General features: G+C 51.1%; 1 protein-coding gene across 8 annotated transcripts in view; it reads left to right on the top strand.

The window, feature by feature from the left end:
• PTPRU (protein tyrosine phosphatase receptor type U) overlaps positions 1-17,917 on the top strand; it is a 76,943-nt gene that overhangs the window by 42,018 nt on the left and 17,008 nt on the right. For 2 of the 8 annotated variants that reach the window (XM_046012602.1, XM_046012571.1), the window contains exons 15-20: positions 861-890; positions 3,151-3,308; positions 14,330-14,520; positions 15,271-15,346; positions 15,839-15,915; positions 17,554-17,571. In XM_046012602.1, the coding sequence (XP_045868558.1) occupies positions 861-890; positions 3,151-3,308; positions 14,330-14,520; positions 15,271-15,346; positions 15,839-15,915; positions 17,554-17,571 (550 nt within the window). The remainder of the gene's footprint in view (positions 1-860; positions 891-3,150; positions 3,309-14,329; positions 14,521-15,270; positions 15,347-15,838; positions 15,916-17,553; positions 17,572-17,917) is intronic. The other 6 variants (XM_046012621.1, XM_046012584.1, XM_046012612.1 and 3 more) reach the window with 3 other exon arrangements.

Genomic DNA, 17,917 nt, shown 5'->3' with positions numbered 1-17,917 from the left:
CTGCTGGCGGGGAGGTGTGGGGGCAGGTGAGTGGAGGATCCTTGGGTGTGCCTGGAGGAGGCCTCAGGAGGGAGCTGGCTCTGGGGGTCCGGGTCTTAGGACAGGTGTCTAAACTCTGCCCTTGACCCCCCAGAGAGGCCTAGGAGGACCACGACTCTCTGGGACTCAGCTTCCCCACCTGTGAAGTGGGATCAGAGCCAAGCCATGCTTTGGGTGCCCAGAGAGGGCAGCACGGCCCCTTTGATGGACCCCACATGCAGGGGCAGTCTGGGTCGGGGAGGGTGGGCTTCACCTTTGCCTCGGAGTCCAGTAGGAGCCTTCTCCCCACCTCCGCTCCCCCCCAGCCTGGATTTCCTCCCAGGCACAGGTGTGTGCAGAGGACTGAGCCTGCAGAGGCAGAAGGGCCTGCAGGTGTGAGGAGTGCTGGACCTGAGGGGTAGGGCTGCAGGGGAGAGTGGGGGCGCCTCTGAGCATGCGAGGGAGGGTGTCTGTGTGTGATTGCATAGGCACGTGAGTGTGTCCGTTTATGTGTGGGTGTGCAAGTGTGTGTATTTCTCTCTGTGTCTGTGCGTGTGACTACGTGAAAGCTCTGCTTCCCCAGGCCCTTTCCCCACCTCTTCCTCCCTCCAGCAGCGGGTTTGGGGAAGGTTCTGAAAGGGGCTTCTGGTCTTGGTTTTCAATGACTGAGCCCTGCCAGCCCTTGGGACAGGAAAGGTCCTCCTGACCTGTCTGGTCCCTGGCCAGTGCCCTTCCCAGCACAGAATGCAGCAGACCCCTCCCCGCGGGCTGGGCACTGCTCTTGGCCCACCGTGTGGCAGGACCATGGGCCCAACTGTGCTGTTCTCTTTGCACGCTGCCAGGAGGGACCACTATGCCTACTCCTACTACCCGTAAGTAGCCCCTCCCTGCCCCCTCGGGCCCTAGGTCGTCCTCCTCATGTACAGGGCCTTGTACCAGTCCCTCTCTGGGGTCCACAGCCAGGCACGTGTGTGCATGTCCGGGGCAGGCCCGCCCCCTGCCTGGCAGCTGTCCCCATGGTGCACACGGCTCTCAGGTCAGCATGAGCCCCTTTTCCATCCGGGCGGCCCCAGGCTCTTCAGACCGACCATTTCTGGGTGCTTCCTCTGGGCTTGGACCCCGAGAAGCATGCGCCATGATCCCTCCTGTGTCATTGCTGAGGAGACCGAAGCTCAGAGAGGTGAAGGGACTTGTCGGGTCACAGGAAGGGCCAGAGCTGGGGTTACCACCCGGGCCCCATCGGACTGCCTAGTCTCCTGATGGTACTCTGTGTTCTGCCTCTGTCTTCTCTGATTCTGCAAGCCTTCCAGAACATTCCCTGCACCCATGCCTGTCCTCCCTCCTTGCAGAGCAGGCTCAGGTGCCCCCAGGGCAGCCCAGGGGACCAGGTTCTCTCCCCTCCTCCTCCTGGACCCCCTACTTGCATCCATACCATCCAGGGTCACACCAGCTTTTCCAGCAACCACACCTCCCTGCAGCTTTTGTTTGACCCTAAATACAGAACTTTTTCAAGTGTCAGGATTGCCCTCTACCTGCTGACTCTCACCCTGAGATCCCCTGGTGGCTGGCCATGTCCCGTGTCCCTCGGCTTCTGTCTTCTGTGGAACTGGGTGCTTGGTGTTTGTAGTTCTTCTCCCAAGTGAACCGAGAGGCCTGGGCAGGGAGCAGAGCCCTGGGGCACACCACTGGAGACTGCTTTCTAGGCACAGCTTGACTGCTGTCCTCTTTCCACGGACCTCTGTCTGTCCTCCCTGTGGTTTGCTGGCGTCTGCCTGTCCCTCCCTCTCTCTGCCCCCTTCCCCATCTCTCTCCTTGTAATTGTCCCTTTACTGCCTCTCCCCTTTCACCTCCTTCTCTTATCCTCCTAATTCCCTTGCCCCCCCTCACCTCCCTCTCCTTCCCTCTTTCCCCCTCCACCTTCTCTCCTATGTCAATGGTCAAGGTCACAGCCACAGAGGCTTCTCTTCATCTGTGCCCTGGGCCATGGTGAGGGTGATACCCAGAGCTTGGTGGTTGGGGTCACACAGTCTTTCCCTGCCTTGGACAGCTCTCAACTGCAGACTGATTAGAATTTGCCTCTGGAAAGATCCCTTCCTTAGCCTCTTCACCTCCGCTGATGGTCAAGGTTCCTGAGCCCTCTACCTGGAAGTCCTCTCTCAGGTCTACGCCACATCCTGCATGCTGTGGAGCCCTGCAGGGTGAATGGCGATCTCATCCTGAGCCTTCCCTGTGATGGGCTCCACTGCAGTTTCAAGACAGGTCCCAAGTCATTCCCTCTTCCCTTTTGCTCAGCACATTGGCCATGGACTATGCCCCCTGCTCTTCCTCCCTCTTCCCTCTGAGTCCTCTGGGGTCACACACTGCCATTCTCATCTGCAAAGCTGGGCTGCAGGCCTGGGCTGTGCAGGGTCCTTGTCTGGGGGCCTCTTCACAAGGCTCTCAGGAGGGACCGGGCCTCTTGCTTCCTTCCTCCGCTGCTTCCGGTGGCTGGATGGACTGGTGGGCAGTGGCAGGAATATGGACGTCCAGTGTGGCCCACGGTGGGACTGTCCTGGTGGCTCTGGGGAGAGGAAGAAGCCAGTTGGAGTTCATCCCCTGCCCAGAGGAAAACTCCCGAGCACTGGCCAAGCAGCAGCCAGACTCTCTGCCATGAAGGACTGTAGTGCACCCCCATTGTGGGGAGGAGGGGTTCTCAGGGTGAATGTTCGATGAGGACGAGGGAAAGGAAATGTCTATGGGGGCACGCTGGAGTTGGAGCTGGGGCGGTCATCTTCCTAGTTTGGATGGGGTGATTGCCGTGGTACCAGAATAGTTCCAGAGTGACTATCTACCCATTTCCTGAGCCCTCCAGGCCAGTGACAGGGGCCACGTTCCAGCCCAAGGCCACTGGGCTTCATCCCTTTCCTTAGCAAAGGTCCCCAGGAGAGGGATTTTGCCCAGTCCCTTGTGGGGGAGGCAGCAACTCTGGGTTTGGCGAGCAAAGGGTAGACGCAGAGCCCTCTTGACATCTGGAGATGCTTCTAGATTGTCTCCTGGGGCCAAAGCCCCCTGACTGTTTGGCCTCCCCATCTACCTCTGGGTGTTGCCCTGCTCAACTCAGCACCCGTGTCTCTTGTCGATCCCTCTCTGCAGGAAGCCGGTGAACATGACCAAGGCCACTGTCAACTACCGTCAGGAGAAGACCCACATGATGAGTGCGGTGGACCGGAGCTTCACGGACCAGAGCACCCTGCAGGAGGATGAGCGGCTGGGCCTGTCCTTCATGGACACCCATGGCTATAGTCCCCGAGGTGAGTGCGTGGCCCTCCTGCCCTTCCCTGGGGCTCTGAGGTTCCATATCCGAGCCAGGATGACCGAGCCCCTCCAATGAGTTCTGGAACATCTCAAACCCAAAATGAAGCAATCCAGGGGAGGCATGGGTATTACCCGTTTGCACTGGGGAGCTTTAGGAAGATGGAGGACTTAGACATAGACTCCTGGATGGGGGGCATTCAAGGTCACATGTTGATTGTGGGAAGTGCTCTGGGGAGTCAGAGAAAGGAGTGACGCCGTGTGATCAAAGGGGACCAGAGCAGTCTCGAACCTGCGGAGCACCTGCTGTGGGAGAGGCAGGGGACCAGTGGTGAAAAAAGATGACTCTGAAGTCAGATAGACCTCGGTTTGCCTGTTGCATCCCCTTAGCTGTGTGACTGGGGTAAGCTGCTTAACTTCTCTGGGTGTCTGCTTCTTTGTGTACAAAATGGAGCTAAAGGTCATCTTCACTGGTAGGTGTGCTGGAGACCAGGCTGGCTATTACATGTATCTCGTATAGTGAGAGCTGTGCCCAGCGTGTAGACGGAATACAGTGGGTCAGCTGTATGTGCCCGGAGCTTGTCATCAATCACCTCCTTACACATCTTTTTATTCTACTTAGTGTTGATCTGTACAAAAGAAAATATGTAATGTTTCTGGAAGTCATGCAACAAGCACTGGTGAGCCACACTGGTGAATTAGGACATCGTCTCGCGGTCCCTCCCTCAGACTATGCTCCCTGCGCACCCCTCCTGAAATCTGAGTCTATAATTTCCTTACCATCTCGGGAGTCATCTCACTGGTGTACCTATAGCCCCAAATGGCGTATTGTGTAACTTTGCTCCTTTTTGAGCTTCATACAAATGCAATCACACTGTTTCTCAACGCAGCATTGTCTTTCCCATATTTGGCGAGGTGGGTGTTTCTCTCTAGTTTCTTTTGTTTTTTCTCCGAGGTATCGTTTTCCATTATGTGAATGTATCACCGTTTTCCATTATGTGAATGTATCACCGCTGATTCCTCTCTTCTGCCATCCGGCCACATCTGATCTGCTTCCAGTTTTCTGGTTATTACAAACGAGGCTGCTCTGAATGTTCTTACATGGCTCTCCAGGTGCCTCTGCTCGGGAGATCTGCGAGGTAGAGCAGCCGGATTGCAGAGCGCCTTTCTGCTTCCTTCTGGAAGACGGGGCCGAGCCGTGTCCCAGAGTGGCTTTGCCTGTGCTCACAGCCAGCAGCAGTGAGCGAGAGCTTCCGCAGCCCCACGGCAAGCTCAGAATTTGCCAGGCTTCTTCCCTTTTGCCAAACTAGTTTGTATAAAATGGTAATTCTCTATAGTCTTAATTTGCATTTCTCTGATTACTAATGAGGTTGAGCATCTTTTCAAATCATTATTGGCCATTCAGCGTTCTTCTTCCATGAAATGCCTGTTCATGCCTTTTACCTAATTTTCTATTAGGTTTTCTGTTGCTTTCTTAGTGGTTTTTAGGAGTTCTTTATATATTTAGGATGATAATCACTTTTCACTTATGAATTGCAAATATCTTCTCTCAATTTGTGGCTCATCTTCGCAGGTTATTTATAGTGTCTTTGGAGGAACAAGTTTTTATTTTAATTCAGTCAAGTTCATCAGTCTTTTCCTTTCTGATTTCTACTTTTTGTGTTTTCTTCGAGAACGCTTCCTTTGCAGGGTCATAAAATATTTTTTACTTTTTTCTAAACCTTTTTATACTTTGCATGGTGCATTTCAATCTTTACCCATCTGTGATTGATTTTTGTGTGTCATAGGAATGAAGGATTTTCTTTTTTTATATTTTCTTTTCTTTTTTCTGTAGTAATTCATGTCCCAGCTTCTGTTAGAGTGCGTATTTTCACCAGTGAGGCTGAAGGCCACCCTCATCACAGATCATGCTTCTGTATATCTGTGGACTGTTTTTCGGCTCCTCGTTCTCTTTGATCGGCCACTTTGGTGATTCCTGTATCTGTTGATACCTGATTTCCTCATTACTTGAGTTACCTAAGTCTTGTATCTGGTACATCAGGTTCTCCTGGCTTTGCTCCTTATCAAGGATGTCTTGGCTATGTTCGTCCTCATTCTCTTTCTCATACATTTCATTTCATTCATTTATTTATTTAGAGAGGGATTGTGTGCAAGCAGGATGGGGGAGGGGTAGATGGATAGGAAAAGAGAGAATTTTTTTTTTTTTAAAGATCTTATTTATGTATTTGAGAGAGAGGGATAGAGAGAAAGTGATTATGAGCAGGATAAGAGGCAGAGGGAGAAGCAGGCTCCCTGCCAAGCACGGAGCTCGATGTGGGGCTCGACCCCAGGACCCTGGGATCATGACCTGAGCCGAAATCAGATACTCAACTGACTGAGCCACCCAGGCGCCCCGGGAAAGAGAGAATCTTAAGCAGGCTTCACGCTCAGCATAGAGCCCAATGTGGGGCTCAGTCTCATAACCCCGAGATCATGAGCTGAGTCGAAATCAAGAGCTTGATGCTAAACTGAATGAGCCATCCAGGCACCTGTCCCTCTCATACATTTCAGAATCATTTTTTTAAGTTACTTGGAAAACTTTGTTGGGTGGATTTGTATTAAATGTTTAGATCAGTTTGGGGGAGAACTGACATCTTAGGACATTGTCTTTACATCCATGGAGGGGATATACATAACCCTATGTATTTAGGTCTTGAATTTCTTTCAGTAATTTTCTCCATAAAACTTTGCACATCTTTTGTTAGATGTACCCTCAGGTCCCTTGTATTTTTTTTTTTTTTTATTTTATTTATTTGACAGAGAGAAATCACAACTAGGCAGAGAGGCAGGCAGAGAGAGAGGAGGAAGCAGGCTCCCCGTGGAGCAGAGAGCCCGATGCGGGGCTCAATCCCAGGACCCTGGGATCATGACCTAAGCTGAAGGCAGAGGCTTTAACCCACTGAGCCACCCAGGCGCCCCAGGTCCCTTGTATTTTTGATTTCCATTGTAAATGGTACATTGTGTGGGTGTGTGTGGTAAAATAACACATCATGTAGAATTCACCATCTTAACTGTTCTTAAGTGTGCAGTTTGGGGAGTATTAAACACATGCATAATGTGCGACCATCACCATTATCCAACCCCATAGCTCTGTTCATCTTGTGAAACTGAAACTCTGGTCCCATGAAGCAGTCACTCCCCATTCCCGTCTCTTCCCGGCCCCTGGCAACCACCGGTCTTCTTGCCGTGTCTTTGAATTTGACTGCTCTCATTATCTCATATACATGGAATCATAGAGCATTTGTCTCTTTGTGACTGGCTTATGTCACTTAGCTGCCTGTCTTCAAGCTTCTTTCATCTTCGAGCATCTTTCAGAATTTTCTTCCTTTTTAGGGCTGATGAGTATTCCATGGCATGTATGGACCACGTTTTGCTTATTCATTCATCCACCCATGGATGCTTAGGTTGCCTCCGTGTTGTAGGTATTGTTAGGAATGCTGCTGTGAACATGGGTGTGCATGTATCTGTTCGAGACCCTGATGCAGTTCTTTTGGGTACATATCCAGAAGTGGAATTGCTGGATAATATGGTGATTCTATTTTTAATTTTTTTGAGCAACCACCATACTGTTTTCCGTGGCGGCTGTACCATCTGGCATTTCCTGCAACGGTGCATAGGGGTTCCAATTTCTCCACATCCTTGTAACACTGGTTATTTTCTTTCTTTCTTTCTTTTTTTTAATAGTAGCCATTCCAGTGGGTATGACATAATATCCTACTGAAGTTTTGATCTGAGTTTCTCTAATGATGAATGATGCCACCTTGGGCATGTACCATTTGTGTATCTTCTTTGGAGAAATATCTTTTCAAGCCCTTTGCCCATTTTTGAATTGGGCTTTTTTGGGGTTTTTTGCTGTAGAGTTTTAGGAGTTCTCTCTGGACTCTACGTATTAATCCATTATCAGATATGTGATTTGCAAATATTTTCTTCTCTTCTGTGCATTGCCTTTTTGCTCCATGGATCGTGTCTTTTGATGCACAAAATTTAAAAAATTTTCGTGAGGTCCAGTTTGTCTGTTTTTTTCTCTTGCTGCCTGTGCTTTTAGTGTCATAGCCAGGAAATCATTGTCAAATCCAATGTCATGAAGTTTTTGCCCTGTGATTTCTTCTAAGAGTTTAAAAAAAAATTATCTTTTTATTTTTTAATGTATTTATTTTTATTATGTTACATTAGCCATATAGTACTTCATTAGTTTTTCATGTAGTGTTGCATGATTCATTGTGTATAACACCCAGTGCTCCATGCAATCTGTGCCCTCCTTAATACCCATCACTGGGCTAACCTCCCCCCCCCCCGCCCCCTCCCCTCTAAAACCCTCAGTTTGTTTCACAGAGTCCACAGTCTCTCATGCTTCATCTCCCACTCCAATTTATCCCAATTCATTTTTCCCTTCCTTCTCCTAATGTCCTCCATGCTATTCCTTATGTTCCACAATGAAGTGAAACCATATGATAATTGACTTTCTCTGCTTGACTTATTTCACTCAGCATTATCTCCTCCAGTCCCATCCGTGTTGATGCAAAAGTTGGGTGTCCATCCTTTCCGATGGTTGAGTAATATTCCATTGCGTATATGGACTACATCTTCTTTATCCATTCGTCTGTTGAAAGGTGTCTTGGCTCTTAAAACAATTATCATTTTTTTAGAGAGACAGAGAGCATGTAAGTGGGGTGGGGGAGGGGCAGTGAGGGAGGGAGGGAGAGAATCTCAAAGCAGGCTCCATGCTAAGTGCAGAGCCCAGATATGAGGCCTGATCTCATGACCCTGAGACCATGACCTGAGCCAAAATCAAGAGTTAGATGGACAGTCACCCCCAATGAGCCATGCAGGTGTCCCTCTTTGAAGAGTTTTATAGTGTTAAGTCTTACATTGAGGTCTTCCTTCTAGTTTGAGTTAACGTCTGTATATGGTGTGAGGTAAGAGTCCAACTCCATTTTTTTTTTTTTTTTGCATGTGGGTGTCCAGTTTTCCCAATACAAATGGTACACTTTAAAAATATTACATTTCTGGGGCACCTGGGTGGCTCAGTGGGTTAAAGCCTCTGCCTTCGGCTCAGGTAATGATCCCGGGGTCCTGGGATCGAGCCCCGCATGAGGCTCTCTGCTTGGTAGGGAGCCTGCTTCCCTTCCTCTCTCTTTGCCTGCCTCTCTGCCTACTTGTGATCTCTATCTGTCAAATAAATAAATAAAATCTTGAAAAAAGATTACATTTCTAATTGTTGCTCTTGTAGAGAAATATAGTTGATTTTTTATGTATATATATTGATCTTATATCCATAGTCCTTGAGAACCTTATTTGTTAATTTTCTTTTGTCTGTACAGTCTTTCAGGTTTTCTGAGTATGATCAGAGGATCTGTAAATATGGGCAGTTCTGTTTCTTCTGTCTCATTTCCCTTCCTTTTTTTTTTTTTTTTTTTCTCGTCTTTCTGCGTGGCACTGGCTGGGATCTCCAGCACTGGGTTGGATGGAAGTGGTGATATCAGGAATCCTTGTTTGTTTTCCTGGTTTTAAAAGGAATGCTTCTAACATTAAACACTGAGAATAAAGTTCACTACAGTTTTTGGTACAAACATTTTATCAGGTTAACAAAGTTCTTTTCGGTTTTTAGTTTGCTAAGAGGTTTTATTTAAATAACCATTAAACCTACCAAATGCTTTTTCTGCACTATCATATATATGTGTATTGTTGTTGTTGTTGTTGTTAATGAGGTGAGTGACATTTCCAGATTTTTTTTTTTTTAAGATTTTATTTATTCATTTGACAGACAGAGATCACAAGGGGGCAGAGAGGCAGGCAGAGAGAGAGGAGGAAGCAGGCTCTCTGCCGAGCAGAGAGCCCGATGTGGGGCTCGATCCCAGGACACTGAGATCATGACCTGAGCCGAAGGCAGAGGCTTAAGCCACTGCGCCACCCAGGTGCCCCCATTTCCAGATTTTTTAAAACTAAAATAACCTTCCATACTTGGGGTAAATTCAGCCAGGTCATGATTCATTACATTTTGTATATCTTGTTGGGTTCAGTATAGGTAAAATAATGCTCAAGATTTCAAAGCTGTATTCAAGAGTGGGATTGGCCCATGATTTTCTGTTTTTTTCTACTATCCTTGTCTGGCTTTTGGTACCAAGATTCTGTTAGTCATGTAGAATACACGGAGGTTTCCTCTCTTTTACCCTTATTATGAAAGATTGGAATAATTGACACCTTGAGAGTTTGGTGGAATTCACCTATAAAACAGTCTTTATAGAAAAATTTTAAACTTTTAATTCAATTTATTTAAAGGAGTAAAAGACTATTGAGACTTTCTTTTCTTTTTTCAAGCCACTTGTAAGTTATTACTTGCCTAGGAATTTACCCTTTCATTTAGGTTTTCATATTCACTGACATGCACTTATTTATTAATGTTGTCCCTATGATCTCCCTCATTAAATTTGCACCCCCGCCCAGCACGGTAGCTATTATCAACTCACCTTACAAATGAAGCAGCCAAGAGGAAACAGAGAGCCTTAGAGAGGGGAAGTCACTTAGCAAAGGGGTAGAAAGTGGCAGAACCAGGATTTAAATGCAGTTTTTTCTGAGTTGCAGAGAGGAGCCCAGCATGGGCAGGATCTGGACAGGCAGAGCTGGGAAAGGAAGGGCAGGCATGGGCGAGAGGTAGCCAGTGCAGATGAGCACACAGAGAGGTGTGATTGGGCAGGCAACTCTGGTGGGCGGTGGGGAGAGCAGGAAGTGGGGGCAGCGTGGGCTCATGCCTTGCTGCTGAGTCCTCTGGAGAGACCCAGAGAAGCAGGATGCATGGGCACCACCCCTAGCCAGCTTGCTGACAGCTGGGGAGACATGGCCTAGGGAAGTCGGGGCCCAGACTCATTGCCATGGGGATGTGGGAGCAATTCATGCTGCTGGAGTTTCAAGAAGATGGGCCTCTGGGCTGAGGCGGCCAGGGTTTGGGCTGGGTTGGATGAGATGTGGCTGCCCGAGGAAGTGGGAACCACAGACACGCCACAGGCTATGGCAGAGCTGTGGGCAGGAGCCTGGGGCCATGGGTCCATCTGGTCTTGTAGGACCATGCCCTATGCTGGTCCAGGCTCCATTTCCTTTGTTGCTTTCCAAACAGAGGAGCCCAGATTTTGGTGCAAGGGAACAGAAAGCCGTGTTGATTTTGCTGCATCCTTAGTGTGTGAATTTCACCGTGGGGACTTCTCATGCTGAGTAAATGGTGGCAGGCTGGCTGTGGGGAAGGTGGCTGGGATGTTCCCAGTGTGTGGGAATGGGCCCTCTGCTGTGTCTGAAATCCTGCCTGTGAAAACCCTCAACCCCTTCTGAGCCCAGTCCATCTGGAGCTCTTGACCCCTGTGGGTGCCTTTGGGTTCTGTCCGCCAAATGGTTTGTTGAATAAGTGCTAGGTTCTTTTCCTCTACACAGGTTCTCCTTTATCAGGAAGGAAGACACAGGGAAAGTAGGGTAGACAACAGGGCCCCAGAGTCCGATGGGCCTGGGTTCGAATCTTGGTGCTGCTGCTTAATTACCAAGGAACTCACCTCTTGTGGGCCTCAGTTTCCTCGTTTGGATAGGGGATGAGAGTAATGCTTACATAGTCTAAGGATTAAGTGACTTAAGTATCCTGCCAGGTCTATGAAAGCACTTGATATGTAAGATATTATTAGATATTATTATAAGCTATGTTTCTTTAAAATTATTTCCCAATTGCACTAGGGAAGGAAAAGTCTGGAGTATTCCTTGATCATGTAACTGGGGGCCTGTCTTCATCTGAGGTAGATGGGAATCAGGGAAAGGGCTCATCTTTAAAGAAGATCTGAAGATTTTCATTTTCAGATCACGAAACTGAGGCCAGTGAGGTCAAGTGACTTGACTCCGAATTTGAATTCGGGTCTGACTCCAGACCCAAAGTTTTTTTTCCCTCTGGGCCTCAACCCTTCCTCCCAAAACCTCAACTGTCTATCGGTTACTTGCTGAAGGTGTCCCACAATCATGATGGAACTGGGGAACATCTGGAAGAAACCCTGGGGGGCAACCTTGAAGCCAAGGGCTGCTCTCACCTTCCTTCCTCTCTTCCTCCAAGCTGGTCCTTGGAGTGGGGGTGGGGTGCAGGGGAGAGTGTGTGTCTTGCAACCCACAGGGGAATTCATGCACGAGGAGAGCAGAGATCAGTCTTCTCTGGGTCCAGGAAGAAGAGTCTCTTGGAGACATCGTAGCTCATCACCCTGTTGTCTTCTGGTAGTCTTTGGTTTTTAGTTTTGTTTTGTTTTTAAGATTTTATTTACTTGAGAGAGACAGAGAGTGCTAGAGAGAGAGAGCGCATGAGGAGGGGTTAGGGGAGTACAGGGAGAGGGAGAAGCAGACTCCCCACCAAGCAGGGAGCCAGACACAGGGCTTAATCCCAGGACCCAAGGACCATGGCTAGAGCTGAAGGCAGATGCCTGACCGACTGAGCCACCCAGGGACCCCTTCTGAATGTCTTATGTCCTTCTTGGGCTCAGGCAGAAGCCCAACATTTGGCTTTGGTTTCCTTCCCATCAGGACCCCAACCAGGTGGGACTTTTTCTTGTCTTTAGCCATTGCAAGCTGATCCTGTGCGTGGCTATGAGGCTGCCTCAGGGCTGACCCTTCATGTCCCCAGGGATGGGCTGTTGGACTCCCCAAACCCTCCTTTACCTCTTTCTCCACCTGGAGAGCCCTCCAGGGAGCTGTCAGCACGGCGTCCATAAAGAGCACTGGGACCCCTTTGTCTCCCAGTGTGTCGACCCAGCTGATAGCCTTTGTCGTGAAATCCCGGTGCTTGTGTTTGTTGTAGATGCTCTTCAGAATTGTCGGGTCCTGAACTAGGATCCTGCAGTGGAGAGGGGCCGAGAAAGGAAGGCTGCCTCTGGCCAGCCAACTGCCCTGGCTTTCTGGGACTAGTTGTGTCCACAGCCCTGGCTGTAGGTGCTCACTATGTGCCGGGCACAGGACTGGGTGTTTTATATGCACTATCTTATTTAATATTTGTATCATTGGCTGGGAGATTAACAGCTTTTGTCTTCCCTGGACACACGAAGAAGGAGGTTTAGGGAGAGTAAGTAGCATCTCCAGGGTCCCGTGTGGAGCTGGGATTTGATCTCAGGCCTGTCTGACTCTAGAGCATGTGTCTTAATCACCGTGATCATCCCTGTGTTCCCCTGAGGATGCTTCCTGAAACAAACAAAAAAAGCTGTCGGTGGTGAGAGATGGTGGTGAAACGTGGCTGTTTCTGCTCATCTCTCGGAGAGTGAAAATGCACAGTAATTTGTAGGAAGCTCTGGGAGCTTTATAGGAAAAAAACAGACTTCTTTTCCTTTCCACCAGAATTTCACAGATTCCTTTAAAACCAAGAACCCCTCTTCATCCTCCTCTTTGTCTCCTTTTTAATGGAGTAGCACTTAGAAATCTGCCACAATCGGTGTTTTCTGGAATGCGCTTTTGCAACCACTGCGTTAGGCAAGTCTCTTTTTGGGGCCTCATTTTCTCCATCTGATGAATTAAGGCTTGGGGAATCTGCCCACAATGGTGTAACCAGCATGGGACTTGCCCTCCAGCTGTTAGTAACTAGAAAATCTGGATCAGATGGGAGGGAATTGTCTTCAGACATTGGGTGACCAGTAGCTCGGGACTGATTCCCCAGAGAAGAGAAGCAGGTGGGGTGGGCTATGCCATCACACTGCCTGTCTGCCTCGAGGCAGTTTTCAAACTGTGGCACAGGGAACCCAAGCAGGGTATGGAAGTCCCCCCTGATTTGAAGAGCCACGGCTTGGAGTTTGGGGGAGTTGAGCAGTGCAGGAGTCTGTCCTGGTGTCATGAAGTCTTTCTGTCAGCCATGAGTAGGAATCGGAGGCCAGGCGCTAGAGAAGTTTCCCTAAGAAGGCTCATTAGGAATCGGAGGCCAGGCGCTGGAGAAGGTTCCCTAAGAAGGCCCATTCTGGCTAAGATCTGAAGGATGGGTGGGAGTTCACCAGGCAGAAACAGAAGGAGAAGGGTGTTGGAGGTGGTAGGAAGGGAAGGGGCTGGCACCTGGGCCCCACTGGGGGTTTCCCACCTGCCCCTGCCAGCTTGGACCTGGGCAGAGAAGAGCCATGAGAAGTGGGGAGGGCTGACCTTGACTGAGCCCCTACATCGTACCCAGGATAGGAGGAGAGAAATGAGTGTTAAATGTATGAGGGCGAGTGTCCAGAGGTGGGTGTGACTGAGCCGGGCACTTTGCTCAGTCCTGGGGCCTGAGCTGGGGGACCAGGGTGGGATGTCCTTGGGGATGCTGACCAGAAGAGTGGGGAGCAAGTGGGTCTGGAGGGAGGGGATAGTTTTCCCAGGGTGTGTGTGTGTGTGTGAGTGTGTCTGTGAGTGCGTGTGAGTGTCACCGTGAACCTCTCGACCTGTTCCCCAGTTGGCTGAGGCCGCCGCCCAGGCTGACAATGGAAATGCTGGCGCAGGAGAAAAGCTGCTATTCAGGTGTCTCCCGTTAATCTGTGGAGGGGGTGGCAGCAGCAGCTAATTTCGGGATTTGCTTGTCTCTGAATGGGGGTAATTACTGGGAGTTGCCAATTGTTCCAGATTGTTCTCTGGAAGAGAGGGAGAAGAGGGGGGGCTCTCCCGGGCTCTGCTGAGCGCTGTCCCCTGCAGGCAGTTCAGGGAAGTCACAGAAGGGTGGTCCAGGCTGGGGAGCAACAGGAGGGAGTTGGGGGACCCCAGGATCACAGCACGGACAGGAGGGCTGAGCCAGAGGGGCCCTCAGAGGCCACATGACCCAGCCTGCTCATGTTACAGATGGAAAAACAAATGTAGACGGGAAGGGACTTGCCCCGGAGCGCACAGGGTGGGCCCAGCCAGGCTGCTTGGCTCCAGGAACCACATCCGCATTGGCCATGCACCCCTCCCCCGCCTGGAGTCCAAATTGGGCACCCCAGGCAAGGCGGTAGTGTGCGTCAAGAACCCCCTTTCCTCTCTCTGACCGCAGGAGACCAGCGCAGCAGTGGGGTCACCGAGGCCAGCAGCCTGCTGGGGGGCTCCCCGCGGCGTCCCTGTGGCCGGAAGGGCTCCCCATACCACACGGGACAGCTGCACCCTGCGGTGCGTGTGGCCGACCTCCTGCAGCACATCAACCAGATGAAGACGGCCGAGGGCTATGGCTTCAAGCAGGAGTACGAGGTGCGGGGTCCCCGGCCAGCCAGGATGCCTTGCCGGGGCCCTGCCTGGCTCTTGCTCGCTGTGGACCCAGACCCTGGCAACCCTCAGCCTCGCCCTGGATGGACCTTTGCTCTGATAGTCCCTAATTCAACCTAATTTTTTTTTTTTTTTTACCTTGACCTTGACCCAAATCTCAGACTGACTGGTTTCTGACACTCGTCCTGATCGTGACTTGAAATCTGACCTCCAGTCTTCTCTCAGTCTCCATCTAGACCCTGATCATGATCTTCATCCTCTCCCTAATATGACTCTGACCACCAAGAGGGGCCCTGACCTCTAACCTAACACCCAATCTTGACTTGGGCCCTAGCTATCATCCTAAATTCCATTGGAACTCTGATTTGAATCCCATTCTCCCTCCACCTGAACTCTGACACCACCTTATTCTAATCTTAATTTGACCTCACTTTTGCCTTCTTCCCAACTCAAACCCCTTACGTGTACATTAAACCTGACCCTTGCTCTGAAGTGTCTGTGAACTCTGATACCCGCCCCCCACTCTTCTCTCTTCCTTTCCTTCACGCTGCGTGGTTTTTAACTTAGTCCCTTGCTGATAAAGGGATATGCAGTGACTTGATCTCAGGCTCCAAGTTGAACCCTGAATCTGGCCCTTATCTGTGGTCCCGCTTCCATCCTGTTACGGGATGGGGTCTTAGGAGGGGAGGGGTTTCCCTCCCCCACTGACTACCCCTCTATTTTCCCTTCTGGCAGAGCTTCTTTGAAGGCTGGGATGCCACAAAGAAGAAAGACAAGGTCAAGGGCAGCCGGCAAGAGCCCGTGCCTGCCTGTGAGTCTTGGGGAAGGGCCTGGGTCTGGGGCTGTGGGTGGGAGGGACCTGGGTGGAGGTGGAGAACAGCCGGAGTGAGCCACTTACGGAGGACCTCCCACATGCCAAGCCATGTGCTGAGTATTACACCCATTATTTTACATACTCCTCAATAGCCCAGTATTGTGGCACACATTATAACCCCCACTTTACAGATAAGCAAACTGAAGCTTGGGAGGTTAAGCTCCCTGTTCAAGGTCACACTGCTAATACTTGCCTGAGTAGCACATGACCTTGGGCCCCCTTGGTGCCGCAGCCCAGATTCTAACCCCTAGCCTGTCATGCACCCTCTGGGGCTGAGAGCCTCCTGGTCAGCCCCGAGCCTCGAGGTTCCTTGGCTCTCCTGCCTGTGCCGTACCTCTGGCCTTCTGGAAGCTTCCCCTCATTGCCTTAGCTCTGCATTCCCCTGCTCAGTCCCTGCCCACCCCATGGCCACCTGCTTTGTGTTTCCAGATGATCGGCACCGAGTGAAACTGCCCCCGATGATGGGAGGCCCCGATGCCGACTCCATTAACGCCAACTACATAGACGTGAGTGCCTCGCCGTCATCTCTGCTGGCCTGGCCCTGCCCGTTCTAGGCTCACTGCCCAGGCAGGCCAGCGACCTGGCAGGGAATACATAGGGGTTCTCAGTATCCCCTCCTCCTGCAGTCAGTGCCAGGGAGCTCAGAGGAGGGGAGGGCAGACGAAAGCCATCAGGAAAACTTCCTGCGGGGTGGACAGATGGGGGGGCTTCCATGAAGCAGAAAGAAGGGGAGTGGGCAGACAGCTAGGCCTGGAGTTGAGGAAGGAGCCCCTCTCACTGAGGGATGGAGTCTTGGAGCTGGGATTTGCATGATTCACCGGAAGGCTGCAGGCAGGAAGGGGCTGGGTGGTGAAGGCTGCAGAAGGCAGGCCGAGGAGGTGGGGTTTTTCCCTAGGGGTCCCATGGCGTTGCTGCATTTGGACTGCGATCAGAGTGGTACTTGAAGAATAACAACCCATGTTTATGGAGCAGGTACTGGGTGCCAAGCGCTGTGCTAAGCACTTTATATCAAAGATTTCATTTCTATAATCCCTGAAATCATGCCATGAGGTAGTTAGCATCGCGACCTCACTTTACGGCTGAGGAAACAGCCTCAGGGAGGTGGAGCTACTCGCCAAGGTCACAGAGCTAGTGCTTGGGGGAAAAGGGACTCAGATCTCGGCCTGTCTGTGTCTCCCAAGCCTTTGCTACTAGCCATGAGGCTCTCCTGCCATCCAGTGCAGCAGCTGCTGGTCTGGCTGGACCAGAGGAAGGGGCTAGGGCCAGGGCAGGGCAGCCAGGAGGCCCGTGCAGATGTGGTGAGTCTGCTCCCCAGGTGTGAATGAGGACGAGATGGGACAGGGCCCAGGGACGCTGGGCAGACTCTCCCACCCTGACAGCAAGCCAAGATTGGGAGAGAATCATTTATTCGTTTATCAGATCTATTTCGAGCATCTGCCACGTGCCAGGCGTTGTGCTGGGCACCAGAGATAGATACCATCCCTGCTTTCCTCGCATGTGTAGCTTCTAGTGGAGGAGACACATGAACGTATCTATAGGTAAAACCATTTCAGATGAGCTGGGAAAGTACAGGCCAGAAACGAGGACTGACTTTCCCAGGGTCACAAAGCAAGTGAGTGGTATGGCCAGAGTTAGCCCCGGCAGGCTGCATGGAGGCGGGGGCTTAGAGCTGGCTTTGGGTGACTGGAGAGGAAAGGGTGGGAGTAGGGAGAAGCAGGAATGAAGGGAGAGGAAGGTGTGTACCTGGGAGGTGGGACAGTCAGGGACTCGGGAGACCTCTCCTGTCCCTCTTCTTTACCTCTGGGGGCCAGAAAGATACACTGCCCCCTATTTTCCAGAATTCCTTGCCTTCTCCCCTACCTCCCATGCTCTCCCTTGACTGGGATACGGGCTGGGCCTGGCCTCTCAGACTCGGGCAGCTTTGGTGACGGGCCCCTTCTGGGTCTCTTCAGTGTCCCTGTGGGCCCCACGGCAGACTCACGCCACTCCCCGCTCTCCGGCCCAGCCCGGCCCCCGTCTCTGCTCTGCCTCGCCTCCTCACACTGCCCATCCTGGCCACTCCTGTGCTCCGTCCACCTCCATCTGCCTCTGGCCTAATATCTGTCTCTTTTGCTTTGTACTGTTCCCTCACTGGCCTCATTAAGATTCGGATAAACCGTGAAGTAAGTATCTCTCTCCCCGTCTCCTCCTCCTCCTGACTTCTCACCAGCGGTACCTCAAACTCTCTCATGGTCTTTGGCTGTCTTTCTCTGTCTCTGTCTCTGTCCTCCTTCCCTTCCACTCCTGCGCCCAACGCCTACTGTCCATTTCAGCAGCCTGGCCAGGGGCCGTCTGGGGCTGCAGATCTGACACTACCCCGTTGCAAATGATTCCTTCCCCTCCCTGAGATGGGGCATCAGGGTTGGGGTGCTTCCCCAGGCCCCCTTCAGCGGCCACCACCTTCTGTCACCTTTGTCCCCCAGCTCCCCACACCCAGTGAGTCTCACTAGCCATACCTTCTGTGGGGCT

The sequence above is a fragment of the Meles meles genome, chromosome 1 (assembly GCF_922984935.1).
Source record: "Meles meles chromosome 1, mMelMel3.1 paternal haplotype, whole genome shotgun sequence".
Classification (NCBI taxonomy): Eukaryota; Metazoa; Chordata; class Mammalia; order Carnivora; family Mustelidae; genus Meles; species Meles meles.
The sequence above is the reverse complement of the archived record's forward strand: the minus strand, read 5'-3'. Positions and strand labels throughout refer to the sequence as shown.